Source organism: Salvelinus fontinalis, chromosome 32 (assembly GCF_029448725.1).
Source record: "Salvelinus fontinalis isolate EN_2023a chromosome 32, ASM2944872v1, whole genome shotgun sequence".
Taxonomy (NCBI): domain Eukaryota; kingdom Metazoa; phylum Chordata; class Actinopteri; order Salmoniformes; family Salmonidae; genus Salvelinus; species Salvelinus fontinalis.
Genome location: NC_074696.1, coordinates 23,129,848 through 23,153,534, shown reverse-complemented (window position 1 = coordinate 23,153,534; position 23,687 = coordinate 23,129,848). Strand labels below are relative to the sequence as shown.

At 43.6% G+C, this 23,687-nt stretch overlaps 1 protein-coding gene across 8 annotated transcripts in view; it reads left to right on the top strand.

The window, feature by feature from the left end:
• The window catches only part of LOC129830941 (zinc finger protein 40-like), a 74,025-nt gene extending 52,880 nt beyond the window's left edge, over positions 1–21,145 (top strand). For all 8 annotated transcript variants that reach the window (XM_055893802.1, XM_055893803.1, XM_055893797.1 and 5 more), the window contains 6 exons: positions 5,034–10,837; positions 11,045–11,172; positions 11,296–11,471; positions 16,408–16,506; positions 18,149–18,687; positions 19,035–21,145. In XM_055893802.1, the coding sequence (XP_055749777.1) occupies positions 5,034–10,837; positions 11,045–11,172; positions 11,296–11,471; positions 16,408–16,506; positions 18,149–18,687; positions 19,035–20,255 (7,967 nt within the window). In that variant the 3' untranslated portion in view covers positions 20,256–21,145. The remainder of the gene's footprint in view (positions 1–5,033; positions 10,838–11,044; positions 11,173–11,295; positions 11,472–16,407; positions 16,507–18,148; positions 18,688–19,034) is intronic.
• Positions 21,146–23,687: the final 2,542 nt, after the last annotated feature.

The window sequence follows — 23,687 nt, the reverse complement described above, 5'->3', positions numbered from 1 at the left end:
AGGAAGTTAAAGCGTGGTCACAAATGGGTCTTCCAAGTAGACATTGACCCCAAGCATACTTCCAAAGTTGTGGCAAAATGGCTTAAGTACAACAAAGTCATTGGAGTGGCCATCACAAAGCCCTGACCTCAATCCCATAGAAAATGTGTGGGCAGAACTGAAAAAGAGCAAGAAGGCCTACAAACCTGACTCCGTTCCACAAACTCTGTCAGGAGGAATGGGCCAAAATTCACCCAACTTATTGTGGGAAGCTTGTGGAAGGCTATCCGAAGCGTTGGACCCAAGTTAAGCAATTTAAAGGCAATGCTACCAAATACTAATTGAGTGTATGTAAACTTCTGACCCACTGGGAATGTGATGAAAGAAATAAAAGCTGAAATAAATCACTCTACTATTATTCTGACATTTCACATTCTTAAAATAAAGTGGTGATCCTAACTGACCTAAGACATGGAATTTTTACTATGATTAAATGTCATTAATTGTGAAAAACTGAGTATAAATGTGTTTGGCTAAGGTGTATGTAAACTTCCGACTTCAACTGTATATGATTGGAACAGTAGCAACAGAACATATGCAACAAACACATCTAAATAGCATTGTTGTCTGAAAAGCATCTAAACAATGTTTTGTACTGATAGAAAATAAAGGTCTTCACAACTGTATTCCTCAATTTCACCTTTTATTAAAGATAAATGCTAACTTCATCATCCAAGCATCACACGGAACACATCCACAGCCAAACTCATTCTATAAACCAGTCTAAATAACAGGTTGTGCTTACAAAAAGCATAACACAAATTAGTGACCTAACAGCTAGACTTGTTTAGAATATGACACATCTCTGGTGAGCACAAGATAGAAGTGTAATATTGTTTAGAAAAAGATGTCAGCTAAGCTATCAGCAGCTACATTCTTTATGATGGCAGCCATGTTTTTTTTGACAAGTGTAAACTCCCTAATCCCAGAAGGCCATTCACAATAAAATGCAAACAAACAAGATGGCTGCAACCATTGCCGGAATAAGATCAACTTAGTTAGGCAACTTTTCAGCATATAACAAATCTTCGATGTGCTTGTTATAGTGTATACAAAAACCGGAGCACATGACTTGACAAGTCATTTACAGCTTTTGACAAAACAAAGCAAATAAAATGTTATCTCAGATTATCACCTCAATTACAAGCGTACTGCCTAGCCGTAGAGTGAAAGCAAAACAGGGTTGCCAGATTTGGGTGAAACCATTTTATTGAAGTTTGTAGTAGGTAACGTAAACTCGTACATCACCTTGGTCCGTACAATTGCCCTTATTTTAGCGCCCCAAAAACGTAACACTTCCAGATCAACTGTAATGTCAATACCATTGTAAAGCACAATTTCTCCCCTTTCCAACATTATCAATTACATGACCTAAACGCTGCCCGTTTCTGCATAATTCAAGCAGGCAATGAGCCACGTCGGGTCTTTTTAAAAATGGCGGGTGGGGAAGAGAAACTAATGCGTGATAGTGAGAAGGAGACATGTGTGGGAAAATTGCTTTTTTTCACTCAATCTGTTCAATTTATCACCTTATCGCCTCTAAAATGCAAATAATACACTATAAAGAGTTTATATAATGTGTCATTGCATACCTATTTGAAGGTTTGTGTCGAATTTGAATCAGGTTTTTAGGGCGGTGCTAAAGTGATCTTAGAAGTAAACAGCGGCTTTGAGAATGATGATCGCATGCAATGATCCCCTTACCCCTGTCACTGTCCATTTCTTGTTTTTAAACGATGAGAGAAGTGCTACACCTGGTGGAGAGAGATTGTAAGACATAAATAGTTGCTTTATGCGTGCTGTACGTTACGACATGACACGTCACGATGTAACGGAGGGTCCGTTTTTCAACTTTTCTCCAATACTATAGAACCATTACCATGTCGATCAACATTTGAATAGAAACCTAGTTCACACCCCCGATTTTGAAGTCAACACAGTCGCTACAGTCCCATTCATTTTCTTTGTAGCCTCGTTTGAATGTTGCGTTTGCGCACATTTGTACGGAATGGGGTGAGTTTGCGTTAATACTTTAAGTTTATACAAATGTGACCACGTTCTGGAAGGATAACTGGTCCGCACATGTAACATTCAGCCCATAGATGATGCCAATGTATAAACCTAGATAATCCTGATTAGCTCCATAGTTTAGAATAAACTGTATATACACACATATACACAACCGCACCTCACTAATGCCATGGTCTCTGCACACAATATAGCTGATTACACAGTCAACATTTTATCTGACCTTCCGAACAAACTACCGCACTTTGTTGATTACGTGACCCTGTTCTCACTCTCCTCTGCTCTGACCAGGCTAAAACCTATCCAAGCCATAATACTTACTGCATTTGATGACACAAAATATCTTCATCGTTTGGCGACGAGGCAGGCATCTTTAGGCTAAATGTCCAGTGGTGATAATACGTTGACAGGATGATCAAATGTAGGCACCGCTGTAGCCTAGTTTTTCCTGGGTAGAATAAATTAAATACATTTTTAAAAATGAACATAAAGCATTTAGGATGCCAGCGTTTCCCTTAGCCATGGTCTGCATATGTAATATATGCTCATACCCCGCTATCACTTTGGTTTGTTCAACACTATTGTATCAAACACACCGGATTTAACACCTCAGGTTTCCCACCTGTCACGTGTTTGCCCTCTCTGGCCTCTAGGTCACCAGGCTGCTCGTTATGGTGCACACCTGTCACCATCGTTACGCGCACCTGCGCATCATCAGACTTACCTGGGCTCCATCACTTCCCTGATTACCTTCCCTATATATGTCACTCCCTTTGGTTCCTTCCCCAGGTGTTATAGTTTCTGTTTCAGTTTCATGTCTGTGCATCGTTCGTGTTTCTTCTTTTGTATTATGTTGCATTTATTTATTATAATACTCACTCCCTGAACTTGCTTCCCGACCCTCAGTGCACATCGTTACATCGTCTCACACGCGCAGACCCTCAGACAGGCTAATACCACCGCCTCTTTCAGATAATATTAATTTAATATAGATCATAATGTTAATTATATAATTATAAATAATACTATAGATACTTGCTGCTACTGCTATAAGCAGAAAGGATAAGAGATTGAGTGGTTAAAAATACAGTTTTATAAACGCCTAATATGAAGCAGAAAATGCGATATTGATGCAATGAGGGGTGCAGAGAATGGCGGCAAAATACAACCATCAAATTCTAGAACAGCAGCATAGAATTCTGGTACCGCGTGCAAAATAACTCACACTGCAAGGCCATTATTAATACTTAGTGAAGTAACCTTTTCTGTAAGGTCTATGTTTAAATGTCACTATTTTTCAACTTCATATTCATCATCTCCATCACCACCCCAACATCAACATATGTGAAGATGGAACGTTTCTACAGTATGTTTTATAGTAAAAAAGATAGACAATAAGTGATTCTCATGACATCATCAACCAATTAGTAAGTATTAGGCGATGCCTACTCATAGTTGGTTAAAATCACACAATGCACACGATGATGTCATTGGAAACACTTGTCTTTTTCCCCACAAAACATAGACTGCCGTTTTCCCATATGTTGATGTTGGGGTGGTGCTGGAGATGATGAATATGAAGTTGAAAAATAGTGACATTTTAATTAACATCTCTTTCAAGGCCAGGTTTAGGAGTTATGGGACAGCCCTCTATGGGTCTATCTGGTTAAAAGAGTAGAAGCTGTATTTGGTTGGGTAACTGACTGCACACCCATAGGATAAAAGCTGCAATTTCACTGAATTGTGTAGTAACATAGTAATGAAATTCACCTGTTGTTTCCCATTACTGTATTTGGTGTTATGTAATTATCTGGCTCAATAATAATTAGCACCGGTAGCGCTGGTTCTCTCCAGGATTAAGTGCAATCAGAGATTGACTTCGTTACTCGACATGTTTGCATATACTCTAATACACATGCACTACCTATTTAATGTATGCATATGCAATGTATATACAATAACATTGCATTAAGGTACACATTTATAGGGAACAGTTAGATTTTTATTAATCTATCCTCAACATCATTATGAAAGGGAAAATGTTAAGGGATGGTTTGAAAAGGAGTGGGAATGAGGAAGAGAGCGAGGGAGAGGGTGGGTTTTATTCATACTGTAATGATGCGTGGGCCTCAGTGGCTTCAGACGCACAGCTAGCGCTGCTGAGGAGAACTTCCAGAGCCCAAAACAAGAAGCCTCATCCATGAGAACGAGCTGTCGGAGACAAAAGGCAGTGAGCGGTAAAGGTTGGCTGGTGTTGATGTTGAGGATGGAGGTTTTACAGACCAAACGACAGACATAGACAAGTGATTTGCTGCTACCGTTAAAAATCTTGATGCACAGGTAGAGTACAGCCTTTTATCTTTGGTAGAAAGACCGATGGTTAATGCAACTGGTGATGCGTTTTATTTTGTAAAATACCCTAATTGATTATCATGCACTGAATATTTTGTACAAGATAAAAATAAACTAGGAATATACCTGCGCACAGAATTGTTTGGATGAAATTGATAGAAAAATTTGAGAAGAATTTGTTAATTGAGGAGTGTTGCTTAACAAACTTCACTTCCAATTAATCAACAAAACAGATGCTTGGTAGCACAGTTTGCAGGGTGGTTTCTTCTAACACAGGCCAAACCATATTTTTATCTGGTTGGTGAATTATTGGTGAATCATATCTATTCTTCTCAGTGAAGATCCTCATAGCATATCGGATCATTTTTATTTAGCATTTTGCATAAACTATAAACTGCAGCTCAGGCAGTAGAGCATGGCGCTTGCAACGCAAAGGGTCATGTGTTTGATTCCCGCTGGGACCACCCATACATAAAATTAATGCACGCATGACTCTAAGTCGCTTTGGATAAACATGTCTGCTAAATAGCATGTTGTTGTTGTTATTATTGTTATTGTATATTATATAATACTATTTCAATATACATTCTAATTTCTCTTCTGTTTTCTTACAGGGATTAATGAGGGTGGTCGAAGAAGTGCAGATAACATAAAGGCACTGAAGAGGAAAAAGGTTGTGGCAGAAAACCAGCTGAAGAAAATACCCAAATCTCCTGTGAAGAAGTCCTTGCAGTCCAAGACCTCCGTGGCAACACTCCAAGCTGCCTCGTCCAAGGAAGCTGCACCCTCTTGCTCCTACCCCAGCAGCCCTTCTCAAAACCCTGCCAGCTCACCAAGCCAGAACCGAGACACGGAGTATGTCCAGCCTAATGCTGAATCCTCTGAGGGAGTGACATCCTCCATTGACAATGATAGGCTAAACCAGAGGGATACGTCCTTCTCAAAGCCACAGTCTCTCGATCCCATTAGTGGTAAAGAGGAATCTGTCTCTGGTGTTGGGGAGTCTCAGCAGCTCAAGGACAGTAAGAGTGGCGAAACAAGCTGTGAAGGTGACTCTCCTTACCATGCTGGCGCTCCCCTTGAAGTCTTGCTCAAGGCTATGGAACCAGACTTCAGCTCCTTGGCAGAAAAAAATATATCTTTTCCAGTCACAGCCGTTGAAAAACCTGGCCGAACTCTTTCTGCTCAGTCTAATAGTGAAGTGAATGCTATGCCAGCTATACATTTTGGACTCCAAATTCAGCCTGCGCATATGCAGAATGACTTTGTAAATAAACAAGAGACCTACACAATGCAGTCCTCTACCCAGGCTGTTCCCTTGCAGACTTTGCAGCATGCTACACAGCATTTCAGCAACTGTGGGGAAAAGCCTGGCTTGCAGGTGAGCTTCAGCGCTGGCTCCTCCGATTCACCTGTTCCCTCAGGCTCCAATTCCTTGCCTCAGAGCCAGCCACCGGTGGTGCACACATGCCAGTCCCTATCGGCTAGTGTCCCTAGCACCATTCAAGTCCCTGTTACACCTGGTTACAACCCAGTCCAGAAGGCCACGGTTGTGAACTTTGGGCTTGAACAGATGTGTAGCATCTCAGCAAAGGACCAAAAGCCTAAGAAGCAGGGGAAGTATGTGTGTGAATACTGCAGTCGGGCATGTGCAAAGCCCAGTGTGTTACTCAAGCACATCAGGTCTCACACAGGAGAGCGGCCCTACCCGTGTGTTACTTGTGGCTTCTCATTCAAAACTAAGAGCAATTTGTACAAGCATAAGAAATCCCATGCTCACGCAATAAAACTGGGGCTTGTGGCGCGTTCCGACTTTGGAAGTGGGTCCCTCTCCGTGGAGTCTGACAAAGCACTTGGAACACATTCAGATGTGGAGGAAAGTGGGGACAGCGATGAGGAAAGTAGCACAGCAGACCTGGACCCTGACTCGTCACAAAGCAGTGTTGCAGCGTTCTCTGAGAGCAGTTTGCAGAGTGCAGGCACAACACAAGGCAATCATGGGGATGCAGGGGACCCATCGGCTGTTTTCCCTCTGAGTCAGAGGGGCTATGAGTCCAAAGGGACAGCTAGCCTCCCAAAAGTGGTTGTCTATCCTGTCAATGTCTCCCCTCAGCGGGCAGACAGTCCAAGAGTCACAGACTCCAGCCCTGAGCAGGCTACTGCCCAGCGGCAAAAGGACTTCCAAACGGCACATCTGAGATCCAGCATCAGCGTCCTGTCGTCCTTGAAAGAGGTGGATTGCACAAGCCCCCTACAGGATGCAGGAAGTGAGGATGAGGATCAGCAGTGCAGGACTCCACCAGGAGGCGGACATGGTCAGCTTCAGAGGCAGCAAGCCACAGACTTTTCTCAGCAGCAGCAGGGCAAGTGTCTGCTTAGTCCCCGCAGTTTAGGCAGCACAGACTCTGGTTACTTCTCACGTTCTGAAAGTGCAGACCAGGCCATGAGTCCCCCGAGTCCCTTTGTCAAAATAACCCCACCAACAGACATGGATGTCACCAAAAATGCACTTCCTAATCTCCCAGCAGTGGTTGCCACTGCCATGCATGTGGCTTCTGTGGAGAAGCCACGTGTTGTGCAAGGACAAATGCGTCCTCCGTTAGAAACAAAAGCACTCTCTCTCGAGGAACGAATCTCAAAGTTAATATCGGACAATGAGGCAGTGGTTGACGACAAACAGCTGGACAGTGTCAAACCAAGAAGGACTTCTCTTTCTAGGAGAGGTAGCATAGACTCCCCCAAATCGTATATATTTAAAGACTCTTTTCAGTTTGACCTTAAACCAATGGCGAGAAGGTCGAGTTCCAGCTCAGACATACCCAAGTCCCCTTTCACCCCCACAGAAAAATCTAAGCCAGTATTTCTTCTATCTGTACCCAATCAGTATACACCAATGGACTGTTTACCAATAACAAGAAGTAATTCTATGCCCACAACTCCAGGGCACTCGGGTCTCCCACCAAACATTGTCCAGCAACCCCACCCACTACGGATCTGTCAGTCTTTTGATGACAAAATTAGTTCCTTAAACGATGATGTGTTTTCATCTGCCCCCTCTACCCCAAATCCAGCAATACATTCTCGTACTCTTGTACGACAAGTAGCAGTGGAGGATTTCTCCACAAGTGAGGGCCTTACCTCAGTCCGTTCCATGGACGAAGGCTACCATGGGTCTAGCATCTCCACTGAGTTAATGCAAAGAAGCAGGTCTTTTGAGCATGCACAAGACCGAAACCGAAAGCCTCTGCAGAGCAAAGGCACAATGTATGAATGTGAGACCTGTCGCAATCGGTACCGAAAACTAGAAAACTTTGAAAATCACAAGAAATTCTATTGTTCAGAGCTCCATGGCCCGAAAAACAAGCCAGTATCTGTCAGAGAGACTGAGCAGGATGTTTTTCAACATGTCATGCAGCAGCCGTTAGTCCCCAGAACAGTTATTTCAGGTATAATGGACCAACAGCAATCAATTAGAAAAAGAAGGAAAATGAAGAGTGTTGGTGACGATGATGACCAATCGCCAACTGACACCAATCCCCCATGCTCTGTCAGTTTTGATTCTTGCCAACTATCAACAGCCAGTTCAGGTCGGCCATTTTCTCAGCACTCTATCATGGTTGATCTACAGCCTAAAAGCAACCCACCGCAAATAACTCAAAATCAGCTAGTAGCAAGAGGTACAGATGCATCAGAATCAAGACTGTCACCGATCAGAGAAACCCAGGTTAACACCTCTGGTAAAGAGAGAGGCGACCTACAGAGGCAAGGCAGCGGTACATCAGTTATCAGACACACCAACTCTTTAAGCAAGCCCAATTCCTTTGAGAACTCTGAATCTATTGACAGGGCCTCTCCTGTTGATTTATTGTACAAAGATGGCCATAGCACAGGAAAAACTAAGACCGATGCTACTGCCAATCTTTCATTAGAGAGCTACCATGAAAAGATGTCCATTCCTAAATGTGCCGACCAGGGGAAACAAGGGATGGAAAACCGTGTCGACAGCACATTAGCAGCAGTGGCTGAGAGCTGTGCTGCTGTCCAGCAGTCTCGTCTGGTTCGCCAAAATAACATTCCTGAAATCCTGGTCACAGAGGAACCCGATCGGGAGCATAACGGTCAGAGCACTGAGCAAGGGGAAAAGGTTGCAGATACATTCAACTGGCCCCAGAGGAGCGAGAGCCTGTCCAAACTACCGACAGAAAAGCTTCCACCCAAGAAAAAGAGAATTCGTTTGGCTCAGATGGAGCACTCCTCTGGAGAATCGAGCTTTGAGTCCTCACTGTCTCGTAGCCTCAGCAGAGACAGTAGCCTCTCAAGATGCTCCAGTATCTCAGCCTCCTTTGACCGGGATGAGCCATCCAGGTCAGAGAGCCCCTCCAGAGGAGAATTTGTCAACAAAATATCTGAGCCTCAAGGGCTACCAATAGCCTTCAACACCCTGGGGGTCCCTGGCATGATAAGACGTGCTGTCTCAGAACAGATCAGTTGCACTCAACCCTCAGTGGAGATCTTGTGCGACTATCGCAGCAAGTCCTTTGACTTTGGCAGTGTCTCCCCCAGCAGGTCTCTGCCACCCAACAGGTCAATGTCACCAATGGAACGGCCAACGAGTGCTCAAGCCTTCCCGTCTGTACAGGTACCTCTCATTGAAAGGCGAAGGGGGCCCTTGGTACGCCAGATGTCTTTAAAGATTGGGCCAGAGAGTCAGCAACATGTCGGGAGGCATGCCATACCTCTCCAGAGGCTCCCCACTGTATTCTCTACATCTCAGCAGAGGCCTCAACAGACTGCCAACAAGCCTCCCCTTGCCCAACCCTTTATTGTGCATTCTGGAGGAACTCTCCCTCAGAAGAATGAAAGAATGGTGCAAAGCATTAACTTGGGCAGCCAAGGTCAACTGCCTCAAATCCATGGCCTTCCACACCCTTGGCACCTAACGTCGAGGGTTCAGACATGCCAAAATATACAGCAATCTGTGGTTCATGTTGTGGTCGGCCAAGAAGATGCCCAGAACAAATCTGCTGACTCTCAAGACAAGAAAAGCTTTGTGCCCAAATACCAACTGCAGTGTCCTGCTCTGAGACCAAGCCAAACATACTCTCTCTCTACCACACAGGGTACTCAGACAACTTTACCAGTCCTAACAATACCTATTGCCAATCAGATGCAAAGTATTTCGAAGTCTTCAGATGTTCTCCACAATGTCTGTGTGGCACAACCGTGTTTTCAGATTGTAGACAATAAGACACAATCAATAGTCTTGCCTGTAAGCCTTCAAAATGACCCACCTTCTCATAACCTACCAGGTGCTCTCCAATTGCCACAGATACTGATAACTCATGAGCAGATGCACCCTTCCCTCTCTGTGGCGAGTAACCTGTATGTTGTAGATACTGACACAAAGACTGTACCAGAAATGAACAAGGACAGGCCTCCAGCATCTACTGGCCTTCAAGTAAAACACGGTTTAGTTTCCAATACCCAGAACCATATTGGTGAAATTCAAAGAGCTCCCTCCCTGGGGTCCTTACACTGCACCCAGAAAATGGCAGCTGTGACCCTTTGCCTACAACAAGAGCCCATTGCCTCAAGCAAGAGAATGCTCTCCCCTGCCAACAGCTTGGATATCGCCATGGAAAAACATCAGAAGCGAGCAAAGGATGAACATGGTGCCGCATGCCTCACTGATGGCAGGTCAGTCAACTACCTGAACTCCAAGATGGCGGAGGTAACTAGGCAACGGAAGCTGATGCTAGTCCGGCAGGTGTGCACCACTGAACCAGTGGACAGTCCCATTGAAACTGAGGCCCCTCCACTGCAACACGAGAAGCCAGTAGGTGAAAAGGATGCCCACACTCCTAAGAACTGCAAGACTATGACACCTGAACGCAACGGAAAGGATGAACCATCTTCTGTAGTTCCCCAGGAACAACCACGCTCTGCATTAAACACCGCTCCAGGGAGTCATGTCTCCTCCTCTGTGCCAGCTAACGCCTCCCTGAAGCCTCAAGACAAGAGCGAGGAAGAGAGATGGTCTTCCGCCAAGTCTCCCATTAGGCCCTCGACTTTCCATGGACAGGTGAAATTGGCCTCATCTGTATCTGTCGTCAACACACGAGACAGCCATCGCCTGTCTTTCCCCAGCCTGAAAACTGCCACCACCTTCACTTGGTGTTACCTGATGAAGAGGAGGCCTCTGCATGTCCCCCAGACGGACCAGAAGGTCTCGGCCTACTCCACCTGGGCGGTGAGCCCCAACAACCCCAACCCACTGGGCCTGTCCACCAAACTGGTGATGTCTCTCTTTGACTCCAAGCAGAACTCCAAGAAAATACACTACACAGAGGCCATAACGACAAGTATGAAATCCGACATCTTGGCCTATTCAAGCAAGCTAAAAGACGTCATGCCTAAGGTAAGAACCAAACATAATTTGTCAAACGTTAATTGCATTTTTCACATTTATTTGTAGAATTATCTGTGTTTAATTTTCCATAATTTAATCTCTTAATCCAATTAAATATATCCATAATTTCATGATAGAAATTTGTGAAGGGCTTGTTATCACATGATCTTTTCTGTCTTGAACTTAGTTAATTTCTCAAATCAACTTACTCCCTAGGTCCTAAAGCCTCAGAAAACTGAGAATAACAGCAAAGTGCAACCTGAGAGTCAGGTGAGCAGCGAGTCAGACAAGGATTCTTCCTCATCCAAAATAGAGCCACGGAGGGTCAAAATATTTGATGGAGGGTAGGTGTCTTAACCGTAATATAAATATTTTCATTGTCTCTTCAATTTAATTAGTTATTGTAAGGATTCAGTCATGTTGAGTGTATGCACTTATTGTTTTTCACCTTCTTGTGAACCCTGCAGATTCAAATCTAACGAGGACTATGTGTATGTGCGTGGGCGTGGTCGTGGTAAATACATCTGTGAGGAGTGTGGGATCCGCTGCAAGAAGCCCAGCATGCTGCGTAAACACATCCGCACCCACTCTGACGTACGGCCCTATCACTGCACCCACTGCAACTTCTCCTTCAAGACGAAAGGTCAGAGCTTACGGCAGCAGTAGCGTGGTTTGGTTTCTAATAAATGAATCAATAGCTGTTATATCTGTAAACTGCTTATAAACCCTTTATAAATACAAGTTATATTATAACGTAATGTATATATTACATTATAAATTCTGATTCTGACCCGGAATTCTGATTGGCTGAAAGCCATGGTATATCAGACCGTATACCACGGGTATGACAAAACATGTATTTTTACTGCTCTAATTACTTTGGTAACCAGTTTATAAACTGAGCAAAAAAGAAAAGTCCTCACTGTCAACTGCGTTTATTTTCAGCAAACTTAACATGTGTAAATATTTGTATGAACATAACAACATTCAACAACTGAGACATAAACTGAATAAGTTCCACAGACATGTGACTAACAGAAATGGAATAATGTGTTATTGAACCAAGGGGGGGTCAAAATCAAAAGTAACAGTCAGTATCTGGTGTGGCCACCAGCTGCATTAAGTACTGCAGTGCATCTCCTTTTCATGGACTGCGAGTTCTTGCCAGTTCTTGCTGTGAGATGTTACCCCACTCTTCCACCAAGGCACCTGCAAGTTCCCGGACATTTCTGGGGGGAATGGCCCTAGCCCTCAACCTCCGATCCAACAGGTCCAGACGTGCTCAATGGGATTTAGATCCGGGCTCTTCGCTGGCAGAACACTGATGTTCCTGTCTTGCAGGAAATCACGCTCAGAACGAGCAGTATGGCTGGTGGCATTGTCATGCTGGAGGGTCATGTCAGGATGAGCCTGCAGGAAGGGTACCACATGAGGGAGGAGGATGTCTTCCCTGTAACGCACAGCATTGAGATTGCCTGCAATGACAACAAGCTCAGTCCGATGATGCTGTGACACACCGCCCCAGACCGTGACGGACCCTCCACCTCCAAATTGATCCCGCTCCAGAGTACAGGCCTCGGTGTAACGCTCATTCCTTCGACGATAAACACAAATCCGACCATCACCCCTTGTGAGACAAAACCGTGACTCGTCAGTGAAGAGCACTTTTTGCCAGTCCTGTCTAGTCCAGCGACGGTGAGTTTGTGTCTGGTGAGGACCTGCCTTACAACAGGCCTACAAGCCCTCAGTCCAGTCTCTCTCAGCCTATTGCGGACAGTCTGAACACTGATGGAGGGATTGTGCGTTCCTGGTGTAACTCGGGCAGTTATTGTTGCCATCCTGTACCTGTCCTACAGGTGTGATTTTCGGATGTACCGATCCTGTGTAGGTGTTGTTACACGTGGTCTGCCACTGCGAGGACGATCAGCTGTCCATCCTGTGTCCCTGTAGCACTGTCTTAGGCGTCTCACAGTACGGACATTGCAATTTATTGCCCTGGCCACATCTGCAGTTCTCATGCCTCCTTGCAGCATGCCTAAGGCACATTTACACAGATGAGCAGGGACACTGGGCATCTTTCTTTTGGTGTTTTTCAGAGTCCGTAGAAAGGCCTCTTTAGTGTCCTAAGTTTTCATAACTGACCTTAATTGCTTACCGTCTGTAAGCTGTTAGTGTCTTAACGACCGTTCCACAGGTGCATGTTCATTAATTGTTTATGGTTCATTGAACAAACATGGGAAACAGTGTTTAAACCCTTTACAATGAAGATCTGTGAAGTTATTTGGATTTTTATGAATTTTCTTTGAAAGACAGGGTCCTGAAAAAGGGATGAATCTTTTTTTGCTGAGTTTAATAGCAATAAGGCTCCTCGGGGGTTTGTGATATATGGCCAATGTACCACGGCTAAGGGCTGTGTCCAGGCACGCCGAGTTGGGTTGTGCTTAAGAACAGCCCTTAGCCGTGGTATATTGGCCATATACCACACCCCCTCAGGCCTTATTGCTTATTTATATCAGCAGCAGTAGCATGGTTTGGTTTATAATAAATGAATCAGCGTGTTATTCCTGTGTATTAATTATCTATAAGCATTTAATAAATTATAATCCTAACAATTAATAATAACTGTAAACTCATATTTTTTTAAAATAATTTGTGTTATTTATAAACCATTTATAATGTGTAACATTATGTAAAGTGTTACCATTATTTGTAACTCAAGATGTCAAATTTCTATTTGATCATCAAAAAAAATTCTGAACCCACTTAAACCCCTTTTTTATGTATAGCAGGTGTATCTTAATATATAAGGTACACCTTATATACCTTTGGTTTACAATAAATTAACCAATGGGTTACAGCTATTTATTACAGATTTATAAATTAGTAATATCTTAAAACGAATGATTATAAGGTATAACATATATCTTCAAGTGCTAACATTATTTGTAACTCAAGATAGCTATTTGCTTATCTACAGGTTTGGGATCAATTCAAATTGAAGGCAGTCAGTTTAATTTAATATTCAAAATTTTTTAAACTTTTTCAATAAATATCTTCTACGCCTCAGTTTATTAAGAAGTCATTGATGCTGTTTTTCATTTTGTATTTTTGTATTTAAACTTACACTACCAGTCAAACATTTTCAAACACCTACTCATTCAAGGGTTTTTCTTTATTTTTTACTATTTTCCACATTGTAGAATAATAGTGAAGACATCAAAACTATGAAATGACACTTTTGGAATCATGTAGTAACTAAAAAGTGTTAAACAAATCAAAATATATTTTATATTTGAGATTCTTCAAATAGCCACCCTTTGCCATGATGACAGCTTTGCACACTCTTGGCATTCTCTCAACCAGCTTCATGAGATAATCACCTGGAATTCATTTCAATTAACAGGTGTGCCTTGTTAATTTGTGGAATTTATTTCCTTCTTAATGCGTTTGAGCCAATCAGTTGTGTTGTGACAAGGTAGGGGGTATACAGAAGATAGCCCAATTTGGTAGAAGACCATGTCCATGTTATGGCAAGAACAGCTCAAACAAACAAAGAGAAATGACAGTCCATCATTACTTTAAGACATGAAGGTCAGTCAATTCGGGAACATTTCAAGAACTTTGAAGTTTCTTCAAGTGCAGTCTCAAAAACCATCAAGCGCTGTGATGAAACTGGCTCTCATGAGGAACGCCACAGGAATGGAAGACCCAGAGTTACCTCTGCTGCAGAGGATACGTTTGTTAGAGTTAACTGCACCTCAGATTGCAGCCCAAATAAATGCTTCACAGAGTTCAAGTAACAGACACATCTCAATATCAACTGTTCAGAGGAGACTGTGTGAATCAGGCCTTCATGGTCGAATTGCTGCAAAGAAACCGCTACTAAAGGACACCAAAAAGAAGAAGAGAATTGCTTGGACCAAGAAACACGAGCAATGGACATTGGACCGGTGGAAATTTGTCCTTTGGTCTGGAGTCCAAATTGGAGATTTTGGTTCCAACCTCTGTGTCATTGTGAGACGCGGTGTGCGCGAACAGATGTGTGTATTTCCCACCATAAAGCCTGGAGGAGGAGGTGGTATGGTGTGGGGGTGCTTTGCTGGTGACACTGTCTGTGATTTATTTAGAATTCAAGGCACAGTTAACCAGCATGGCTACCACAGCATTCTGCAGCGATACGCCATCCCATCTGATTTGGGCTTAGTGGGACTATCATTTGTTTTTCAACAGGACAATGACCCAACACAACTCCAGGCAGTGTAAGAGCTATTTTACCAAGAAGGAGAGTGGTGGAGTGCTGTATCAGATGACCTGGCCTCCACAATCACTCGACCTCAACCAAATTGAGATGGTTTGTGATGAGTCGGACCGCAGAGTGAAGGAAAAGCAGCCAACATGTGCTCAATATATGTGGGAACTCCAAGACCGTTGGAAAAGCATTCCAGGTGAAGCTGGTTGAGAGAATGCCAATAGAGGATTCTGTCATCAAGGCAAACGGTGGCTATTTGAAGAATCTCAAATATATCAAATGTATTTTGATTTGTTTAACACTTTTTTGGTTACTACATGATTCCATATTTGTTATTTTATGGTTTTGATGTCTTCACTATTATTTTACAATGTAGAAAATAGTACAAATAAAGAAAAAACGTTGAATGAGTAGTACTTCTAAAACTTTGGACCCGTAGTGTACTTCCTAAATTGACTGCCTTCAATCTGAATTAACTCCAGCCCTGTAGATAAGCAAATAGCTATCTTGAGTTACAAATAATGCCGAGCAGTAGCTGCTGGCTGTGGCAGGCTTTGGTGTCATAAGGGATATGCACAGAAAACAGTCATATTGTCATATTTCTTTGGGAAAGAAAACAAGAATTGTGAGGCCAATAATGCAATGTTCAATCAAATGACAGGATAATAAATCTTAAATGACATGTGTGGGCAGACATTAATTGCCTGCCAGATATTGCACTTAATTCCTTTGTTTCTACTTTAAGGCCCTTTTTACTTTCAATAGCACACAACTGTGTTTCGCTCTAATCTTTTTCCTGTTAGAAGCCTTGATGGTTTTGAAGACTTTGTCTCTCTCTCTGTCTTCTAAAAGAGGCAGGATGATTCACCATTCTCGAACCTGTCTACCCACGCGACACTGCAGAACAGTACTCGGTGTCAGAGCATCATCCCACGTTCCTTTAAAAACATTTATTTATCAATTACTCACCCATTACATGCAGCCTGCCTAGAGATAGTGGCGCCAACTCAAATGGCACCCTATTCCCTATGTAGTGCACCAGTTTTGACCAGACCATATCGGCCCTAGTTAAAAGTAGTGCACTATGTAGGGAATAGGCTGTCATTTGGGGCACAGACAGTGCTCTCAGACTTACGTAAGCTCCTCCTGTGGTGTGTAAGCTTGTCCCACCTTAACGAACTTGTGGTCTTCTTTCTCAAAAAAAGAAATGATGTGGTTGTGATGTTTGGTTTTTATTTCAGAATGGTCCTCCACTTGTAAAGAGCATCTCATTTTTATATTGCTGCTATGCGATGATGTTTCCATTTAAAACTTAAATCTCTTCTTACAGGGAATCTGACCAAGCATATGAAGTCCAAGGCCCACAGTAAGAAGTGCATGGAGATGGGTGTGTCTGCAGGCCTCGAGGACCATGATACAGAGGACTCAGGTACTTCACATTTCAGCATCGACCCACTGTCGTATGTGCTGGCTATTTAAAAAATGAATTCACCACAGATCTGTAATACACACAGGCAATGATGGGCAAAAATGTTGAAATACATTTAAAAAATACCATAAATAGCAATGTATCAAAATAAACTACATTGTACTTTAATTAAAATACATGTATTTTGCGTTTTAAAATACAGAAATATATTTGCAATTAGGCAGCCCGAACAGCAACAACATTCGCTGTAACGGTTACAGAAATGTTTTACTTGCTATGACTGATATGTTGTTATTCATCTACCTTAGTTGAATGCACTGGATAAGAGTGTCTGCTAAATGACCAAAATGTAAATGTACATATGAAAATGAACATAGCAAAAGTAACTGCAAAGCACACTGGGTATTATTATTATTGGCATTGTTTTGGGGCAGAGCTCATTAGAATAATACTCAGAATGCTTTGCAATTGTTCATTTTTACATATACATTTATATTTAGTTCATTTAGCAGACACTCTTACCACACCATAGTGTCATCAGACTTATGATAACAATGCAGGGTGAAAGGGGGTCACAATATGGTGAACCTCTATAAAAAATAGTATAGAAAAGTATTTTGTATTTAGAAAATACAAATTACAGCTCCCCAAATGATCTTGTTACAAAATAAATTGGAGTGTAGTGTTCAACCCATTGTAATATAAATTACAAAATAGTCTGAAGTAATTTAAATACATATTTCAAATATATGTAACAGAAATTTTGCCCATCTCTGCACACAGGCGTACTGACATATGTGATAGGATGGCTGTTATAAAGTCAGTTTATCACAGGTTTGAAAGAGAGCATAAGCCAACAGGAATTAACATATTCCTCTTAGTTCAAAGGGATATTACGGATTTGTAGTAATATTTGTGCTTTTTTCACTTTCAGTATCAGAACTCTTAATCCACACAGATCCCCTAGCTAAACTGGGATGCACTAACATTCAGATTTAAGCCTGTGTTTATAACACAAAATGTGAATTTGATTAGGAAGGTTTACACCAATCTCATATGGATTCTAACAACAGAATCACCCTTTCCTTTAGTTCCCGAAAATGACTTCACACAGCTATGAAATGCCTATTCCCTGTCTGCGTTGTGTAGCCATGCCAATCAATAGCCATGATGCCACTGCTAGGTTTCTAATTAGACATTCTAAATTTAGCTTCTTTATCAGTTAACTGGGAGTACACGTGGGTGGCATGCACAGGCAGCGTTTAGCAGGGAAATTGCTGCGTCTAATTTTAGAAAGAGAGAGAGAGAGGCAGAGGCTAAAAGGCTTTCTATGGTCCCAGGCCGATAGGATATTTGTTTTTCTCATTCTGCCTCGTTCAATGCTAGGTTGCATCCCAAATGGCACCCTATTCCCTATATAGTGCTCCACTTTTGACCAGGGACCTATACCCTTTCGGATGCACTCATTGTGTACTCAATCTTAATGCTATTCATTGCCACGTTTTCTTACTTTAGGAGTGGGATATAGAAGCAGTGCCAGATATAGGATTTCCAAAGCCTCCATGTGACTGTGTCAATGTTGGTTAATAGTTGTACATATTGCTGTCTCGTATACTAAGTGCCCTCTATCTCTCTACCCCAGGAGACCGTAGCCAGGTGGGCAGTACAGATCGCCCAGATTCAGACGGAGAGGACTCGGAGGGCGCTGACGATGACAACGATGATGACAACGAAGAAGAGGAAGAGGACAGCCAGGCTGAGTCTGGCCTGTCCACCAACCCCTCGGTCTCGGCCAGCCCCCAGCACATACCCTCCTCCCTCCAGGCTGAGCTCCCTCCCAGCTCCCTCCTGGCTCAGATGTCCATCCACCACCACCACCCAGCTCCCCTGTCCCTCCCCCAGCTCCCCGACTCCCACACCCACCACACCCACGACGCCTCGGACACAGAGTCCGTGCCCATGCTGAGCCCTGTCTCCCTGGTCAAGCAGATGTCAATCTCCGGAGGGTGCTCAAGCCCTGGCCCCCCACCCTACTCCCCACCCCCCCACACCTCCGACACTGAGTCGGTGCACATGATGAGCCCTGTCTCGCCGTGCAGGCAGATGTCCATCGACTACCCCGACGTTGACGTGCCCCCTAGTCCTCCCGTACCAGGCAAGGGCTGCTTCAAGCTCGGCCAGGTGAGACCCACCATGTTTTCCTCATCCCATCCCATCCTCTCTCTCTCCATCCCTCCCTCCATCCCTCTGTCCCTGTCTCTCTGCACTTTCATACCCAAACTCTTTGCCTTGAATCCCGCATGTGAGACACTTCAGCAAAGTTGCTCTGAATGCTTGAAAAGGTGAATGCATTTCTGATGGGCAGCTTGTTAGAAGGCTTGTTTTCTAGTAACAAATTATCTTCTCATGTCTTCACTGGGTTTTTCCTGTGAAAATATATGGGGAGTATGTCCTGTTTCCAATGATAAGACATGTAGAGTAGGGAAGGTCATAATTACTCATTTTTATAAATGTTTGCTCTTTCCCAGGATGGCTCTTTGGCTCCTCCCACCCTACCAACGAGTGAGCCAGGTGTCCCTATCGGGACAGACGTCAGCACTCAGACCGCCTCTTTCATCCCCCAGACCTCCTCCTACAGCCCCTTGCACTTTCCCTCCCAGGGCCCGACCCAAGGATCAGGGGCCACACAGGGGGGACACACCCACCTCTTCAGCCACCTGCCTCTGCACTCCCAGCAGCAATCTTGCTCCTCCTACAGCATGGTCCCCGTGGGGGGCATCCAGCTGGTGCCAGCTGGCCTGCCAGCCTACTCCACCTTCGTGCCCATCCAGGCCGGCACTGTCCAGCTCACCATCCCCGCAGTGAGTGTCATCCACCGGAATACCAGTCCACTCCCGTTCCCCAAATTCTCTAACTCCCCCCAGCCTGAGGGCTCTGCCTTGAACCCCACCAACCAGCCCCTGGTGGTTCAGGAGCCCATCAGCAGTATCATGCCCTGCTTCCCCCTGGGGCAGGTCACCGGACTGCAGGCCCTTGGGGCCTCCCAGCAGACACTGCAGTCCATGGGTCTGGAGACCCTCAACGTCATGGGACTGACCAGCTCAGGATGCCTGACCTCCACTCAGCTGCTGTCCCAGCACGGCCTGACGCTCAACGCCACCCTGGGCCTGCAGGTCCTGACTGCCAGCCCCAGCTCCCAGAGCAGCACGGGCCCCCACCATCACCACACCCACCACACACCCATCCCCGGCCTACAGATCCTCAACATTGCCCTGCCCGCCCTCATCCCCTCGCTCAGTCCTCTCTCCGCCCTCAGTCCCCTCCCTGGACCCTCTGAGAGGCAGGGCAGCCCTGAGGCCCAAGGGGCCACCCGACTCTCCTCTCAGACTGAACTAGGACCCTTGGTCAGCTGTCCGTCTGCTGCATCATCCCTTCCCACTGCCACCCTGAGAGGAAGTCCCGCCCAGGAAATGACATCATCGGGCAGCAGACCCAGCAGCTCTGGGCACAGGAGCTCCGGAGGCTCTGATCACACGCAGACTCCAAGGAAGGAAGGGAGGGTTACAACATCTCTACCACAGCCCTCCCCGGCTCCAGCTGCTGGGGGGGGTGTTGAGCGGGCAGGGGGAGCCAGTGAGTCTGTCACACCTCGGAGGCAGTCGATGCTGTCACGGCAGCAGGTGACGGAAGACTGTATCAATGACTCAGCATCAAGCGATGACGAGGACAGACTAGTCATCGCCACCTGAAACCCCCAGTCAAATAGCCTGGTCAAATCAAACCGAATGCTGAGCTTACAATGGTGATCGCAGCATTCAATCTAGGTTACCAGGCTACCTATCGAAAAGCTCTTTGTTCTCGTTTTGTAATGCTTGTCACTTTCTAAGACTGAAAACACTTCAGGGTGGGTTTGTTTCTCTGCAAATCGCCTTTCAAAGCACAGTTTCTGACATTCATATTGTATGTGCAATCATAAATTATTATTATTATGATGATGATAATGATGACCAATCGTTTTTCTTTTAAAAAATGTTGTCAGCTCCAGACATTTTTTTTTTGTACATGTTGTATAGACAATTGTGCCTTTTTGGAGTTACTTGTTTTAGGAACCTGTAAATAATACCTTAAAAATTCAGCAGTTGCTTGTGTTTATTTCGATGACATGGAAGTGAAAATGGAGGATAACAATTTTATTTTGGAAGGTTTTATGTCAATCGTAAATTTATGGAGAAAAAAAATGTGTTGTACTGGTATATGTACATTTCTATGGATTTGGGGCATTGTTTCTGTGTACAGATGTTGTGTTCAACTATTTATTATATTCCATTTAGTGCCCATGATGATTCATAAATCCATAGGTATATGTAATATGGTAGCTTTACATTGCGGTATCAATATTATTATCAACTGTATCAGTAAAACTTTGTTTACAAATGTACAAATGGTATTCATGTTTTTTGTCTCAGATGCACCTAAGTTTTCACATTTAATAAAATGTCATACTGTTTAGAAGATGGACAAGAGTTCTGGACCACATATGACAAAATACTTTTTCTTGATCTTATGTTGATCTTATGTACAACATTTTATCTCACATGCAGCAAAAGTTCACGGATTAAAAATAAAATGTCTCCATCCATCCAGATGTTAGCATCAATGTGTAATTCAACACTCAATTATAAGGTAACAGTTCAACATTAGCTTTTTCAACGCCACGGTTCCCCAATGCTCTACATAATTTCACAATCAGCCTTATAGTGGATTTCATATTGCGTGGGAAAGAGCCATTTTCATCAGGAATGCTCTCGGAGGGCACTGACCAAACAAATGCAATCAGACCTCTATCACACCAGACCAGAGAGAGAGGGAACATCAGTGGGGAAGAGAATGTATTGCTCATCTTAAGAGTTTTTACAGTAAGACTCCTCATTACTCTAGTTAAACTGTGTATGCGTCCCAAATGGCACCCTATTCCCGACATAGTGCACTACTTTTGACCAGAGCCCTATTGGCCCGATATAGCGAATAGGGTGCCGTTTGTGATGTAGATGGTGACTTATCTGCCTATCAGGGTTTGAGAAAGAGAGAGAGTCTGCCTCTGTTATTCAGTTAGTTAGTAGTTGTTGGGGCCTGAGGTGGATCCTGGGATGAGGCAATAGAGACGCTTAGAGGGCAATAGCCCTCCCTGTTAGAGCCATGGGTCTAGTGTAGTGGAGCGGGTGGGGAGAATGTTGCCAAGTTAGAATACCCACCAAATCAGAGACACGGAGAGAGTGAGGTTTATCTGTAGCCTTTTTCCTTTCAGAGCCTGCTTTGTTTGTGCAACACCAAAGCAGCTTCATGGTCTGTTATGCTAGGTCCACTCCAAAGCCCTTTGAGATGGCACCTATAATAAGGCTGAAAGAAGGGCTCTTATGAATAGGAAACTGAGGCTCTGCTCCCTGTATCATAGGCTGATGTCCTGACTGGAAAGGAGCCAGACAGGCTGTCCTGTCCTGCAGCCATTAGCACAAGCTGTTCCTTGGCCAATGGAAACTGTCTAACACCAGGCCCTTGATTAGGCCTGTCAGAACTGTTTGACTCAGGATGTTTTACTTTAAGTTTTTCCACATTGCACCTCTTTGTACCCCCGTCACTTTCCATCATTAGTAAATGTGTAGCTCGATTCTCCCATCAAATAGTTTACAACAGTCAAATTTGCCACCAAACCCTTCCATAGGGCTGTTCAAATTGGGATTAAACGGAGCTCAGTTGGTAGCGCATGGATCTTGCAATGTGAGGATAGTGGGTTCAATTCCCAGGACCCCACATATGTAAAAAATGTATGCACGCATGACTAAGTTGCTTTGCATAAATGCATCAACTAAATAGCATAGATAATCAGTGATGATGTCATCATTAAACATCAACTTTGGGGCCAGCCTTTGCCTAAGGTTACAAAAGAGCACTTGAGATTAATTGCATTCTTTGATAATTTCTTTAATGTATCTATTTTTATTTGGCCTAACTGTTGCTAATAGATTGCAAGTTTAACTGCCTTTATTTCCACACTCAAATGAGCATGCAGAAACAGGTTGGCAAATATCATATTGCTAACCTTTATAAATTTATGCAAAGTAGGCCTAAAATCAAACCGGACAAGGATCAATGAAAGCATGATAAAGTGTACAGGGGTGTCAAGAGCACTTTCCATGAACACTGTTTTCCACAATGGCAGTATAGCCAGAATAAAGTGATGGCAGAGCACTCCCCAGCTGTGGCGGGGCCTCTCTCTACCTTTTCACACCATCTTTAGTTTGGCAGAGGGAAAATGCACTTGGCGCCATTTTGGCCAAACCATGTATCAGAGGTAACTTTTTGTGACATTATGTTGTGTGTAATGCATGCGTAATACTGTATTTGAAATACATAGCGTCAAGTTGGCTCATTATTTATATTACATTCTCCTTGCAGTTTGGGGTCTTTATGCAGAAGGCAAGCTACTTTGGTTCAAAATATTAGTATAGATTAAATAGATCTATACAGAAATCCCTGATGGACTGGGCCCTAGACCCAATTTACTCCTCCATCCATCAATGTTTTTCATTGACGCACATTTACATCAACTTTTGTCAATTTTGTGTTAACATGTTGAGGAATGAGTCTAGGTTAATTACAGTTCTCCAGTCAGGCAAAATAGTTTTTTGTCTGTATACATAGCCTAAAGTGTTTTGGGCTACATATAGGGTACTAGGGGGTAACTAGCCCCCGTAAGAACAATGTCTAATTTATGACACAAAAAATCTATTTTGGAAGAAAATTTGGATGTGAATGAAGGTCATGCTTAGGCGAATAAACTATAAACGGTTACAGTTTACACAAAATGCTGTGTAAAATAGCTAAAGGGCTATAAAGTAACATTAACTGTAAAGCTATCAGTCACTATTGGAAACATTCACAACTGCAATTAAGTTACATTATCTTTTAAATGTTTTTTACCTCAGATGATCTGGTAGTAAGGTTTCTAGCTAGCACGTTAGCATAAACTAGCGCTAACTGGGCTAGTCATTGTCTAAATGACAGGTAGAAATATATTCATAACCATAAAGGGGTAACTAGTTGCCTCCAACACACTCATCCAACATCTTACTACTTTACTCAGAACTTTGCAACATTTTTCTCTCTAAACAAGTGGATTAATT